Here is a 3,185-nt window from a genome sequence, read left to right as displayed (position 1 = left end):
GGGTTTTTTCCTCCAGTAGCAATGTGTATGTGTGATAATTCGAAAATCGCTCTTTAAAAAAATAAGCAGTGTTTGATATATTTTTTTGCTGCGGAAATCGTTATAAGTTATTTCCATGTCTACTCTTGGATCAAGTCAGCTTGTTGGAGAGACATGAAGTAAATGTGCCAAACGCGTCTCTGGTGTGAAGCTTGAACACCTTCACAGTATTATTCGAGCTTTCCTTTCCCCGTTTAGAAATGTGCAGAGCTCAGTTGTAAAGAGCTTTGCGCTCCTGGTGCGAGGGGGGAATCCAAAGTGATGCATGTCAATTTCTCCAGGCATCTGGTCACATGACTGGCTTGTCCCTGCGATGTATGGAGATACATTTCCACGTCAGCTTACGTTTCCAAATTTTTACTCCGCGGATCAGCTTCAAAGAGGCAGCAGCATCTAAGGACCATGTTTAGCTGTGCGAATGCAAGCTATTCTTGCGCTAGGGGACCCCAAGAAAGCGATGATGGATTTTGATGAGCGGGTTTCTTGTGGCTCTAATCTTTATTTGCCTAGCTGTACCTATTATGTCTCGGGTCCGGATTTCTCCAGCCTGCCTTCTTTTTTACCCCAAACACCGGCTTCTCGTCCCATGACATACTCTTACTCGTCTAATATCCCCCAGGTTCAACCTGTGCGAGAAGTTACCTTCAGAGACTATGCCATCGATCCTTCCAATAAGTGGCATCACAGAAGCAATCTCCCCCATTGCTATTCCGCAGAGGAGCTGATGCACAGAGAATGTCTGCCTGCCAGCACCATGGGCGAGATGTTAATGAAAAATAGCGCCAGCGTTTACCACCCCAGTTCCAACGCGTCTTCCAGCTTCTACAACCCGGTGGGTAGGAACGGTGTTCTGCCGCAAGGATTTGATCAGTTCTTCGAGACTGCCTACGGTTCTAGTGAGAATCAGCAGTCGGAGTATTGCGGGGAGAAGAGCCCAGGTAAAGTGCCGTCTGCGGCAACTTCAAGTTCGGAGACTTCCAGAGTGTCGGTGGAGAAGGAGACGAGTCCCGGGAGTAGCAGCCCGGAATCTTCTTCCGGCAACAATGAGGAAAAAAGCAGCAACTCTAGTAGGTAGAATCAGTGCCTACTTATGAAGGAAAGTTTTGCGATCTCGCGCGCTGCTGTTAAAATTTTTATGTGCTGTTTTATAAGCATATAAGGGGGTTTATGGATGGCCTGTAGATTTCCCAACAAAACTTTTTTTTATATAAATGACAGGATCACGTGCTCCGCTCTGAAATTGGCCGTGAAATAACACCAGCCAATCCCTGCATTAAAATACCTCAAGTAGCACCTCAAAAAGTGAATTTTGGATTAAAAATCTGATCATTTAAATTATTAGGTGTGCATTCATAAAAAAATAGTATTTTGGCCGCTGTGATCCATGCGTGATACAGCTCACAAATTTCTATAAAACACGTGTTGACACAAAAACTCTATTTATAGGTTGTATTCAGTTCCATAAGTAACCGCTTTAAAACATAACAGGACAAAATGACGTTTTTAACAGCAGCATAAATAGTGCAATACCTTTAGTACGGAGCTTTCCATCATAAAAAGAGAACTTATTTCAGGACCGAGTGACCATATTTTATTTAATAATCACATTTTATAGCTGGACGTGTGGTAAACCCAGCCTTAACGCTACTATATTACTTCTGGAGGTTGCTTATGTTGACTTTTACAGCACGGAATATCCACACAACAAAGCCCCCTCCACTCAGAAAACTAATTCCAGTTTCCCAGCATCTGTGTAATGATAGGTAGATTTAATATGTTGGATAATATAAGACGTCTTGCATTTCGCTTACTTTGTCTTTAATGCTCTCATATTCGGGCGTTTCACCTTTCAAAATTATTTATTTACAAAGAGTGCAGCTAGTTCCTGGATACAGAAAGCCCTTTTATAATTTCAAGTATCTCTTTGGAAAGGGAGTATCACAGCTTCAACTTAAGAAGTTCCACAACCATTCTGATAATCGTGGCAGCCATCTTTTGTTCCAAGGCCCATTCAACATGTGAAAAAGCGCTTTAATGCTTTGGCGAACTTTTCTGTATCTCAAGCATTGGTGGAAAACATAGTTGTATAAAAAGTAGGAACTGCATACAGCTTTTCCTGTTCACGGCAAAGCATATATTATCCTCAGAAAAATACTGGCTACACTTATTTACAGCTATCAATGTTTTAACGCACTGTTTACCTGTTACAGGTGGCCAGCGTACACGTAAAAAAAGATGCCCCTATACCAAGTACCAGATCAGGGAGCTGGAGAGAGAATTTTTTTTCAGTGTCTACATCAACAAGGAGAAGCGCCTACAACTTTCCCGGATGCTCAACTTAACCGACCGGCAAGTTAAAATTTGGTTTCAGAACAGGAGGATGAAGGAAAAGAAGTTAAACAGGGACCGTCTTCAATATTACACTACGAATCCATTGCTCTGAGATTAGACTGACTTTACAAAGAGGCATTCCACCTTCCTAACTTCTACGATGAAATCGGCCAGGCCAGAATGCAGAGGTAAAAAAAACTCAAGTTCGAGTTTGTGAGCAGACACTTTAGTACAGCTCTGACGGGCCAGACAACTTTCCAAAACTAATTAGGACGTCTAGCTTCAACTTTAAAAAGTAACTGGAATTATTGCTCATCGTTGACTTCACACACACACTCACATATACACAGACATACACACACGCCCACACACACACACACACACACACACACACACACACACACACACACACACACACACACACACACACATAAACAACACACACACACTTATAAACTCACGTCGTCTATGTAATCCATACAGTGTCTCTAGAGATTAACTTTAAGATGTCAAGGTGAACGTTTGGACTTAGTTAAGCAAAACTGATTTTTTAATTCAAGGAAGAAGGCAGCTTCTATACATAAACGGACACGTGTACTGAAGCCCTTGGAGAAAGAGTTGACGGTTGTGGACCAGCTGCAATATAAAAATATTTTTAAAAATAAGGTGATAAGATGCGCATGCTTTAGATTAGGAATATTACAGTGGCTCTCACTGCCAGTCACGATTGGATATATGTTTGTTATCTTCGGTTACGAAGAGTAGCAAGCAGTTTCATTCTTTTGCAACTGAGCCTTCGAAAGGAGGGAAGTTAG

General features: G+C 41.9%; 1 protein-coding gene across 1 annotated transcript; it reads left to right on the top strand.

Moving 5' to 3' along the window:
* Positions 1-457: 457 nt before the first annotated feature.
* On the top strand, positions 458-2,482 carry hoxa11b (homeobox A11b). Its single transcript, XM_052016356.1, has 2 exons — positions 458-1,106; positions 2,250-2,482. Exons 1-2 carry the CDS (start codon positions 458-460, stop codon positions 2,480-2,482), a joined length of 882 nt encoding a protein of 293 aa, XP_051872316.1.
* Positions 2,483-3,185: the final 703 nt, after the last annotated feature.

Source organism: Pristis pectinata, chromosome 5, assembly GCF_009764475.1.
Source record: "Pristis pectinata isolate sPriPec2 chromosome 5, sPriPec2.1.pri, whole genome shotgun sequence".
Lineage (NCBI taxonomy): Eukaryota > Metazoa > Chordata > Chondrichthyes > Rhinopristiformes > Pristidae > Pristis > Pristis pectinata.
Note: the sequence above shows the minus strand (reverse complement) of the source record. Positions and strands in the feature narration are given on the sequence as shown.

Excerpts from the sequence above, each read along its gene's own strand:
- hoxa11b (XM_052016356.1), top strand. The coding sequence starts at position 458 with ATGCAAGCTATTCTTGCGCTAGGGGACCCCAAGAAAGCGATGATGGAT. Across the intron at positions 1,107-2,249 it reads GGAAAAAAGCAGCAACTCTA|GTGGCCAGCGTACACGTAAA; the intron begins GTAGGTAGAATC and ends TACCTGTTACAG.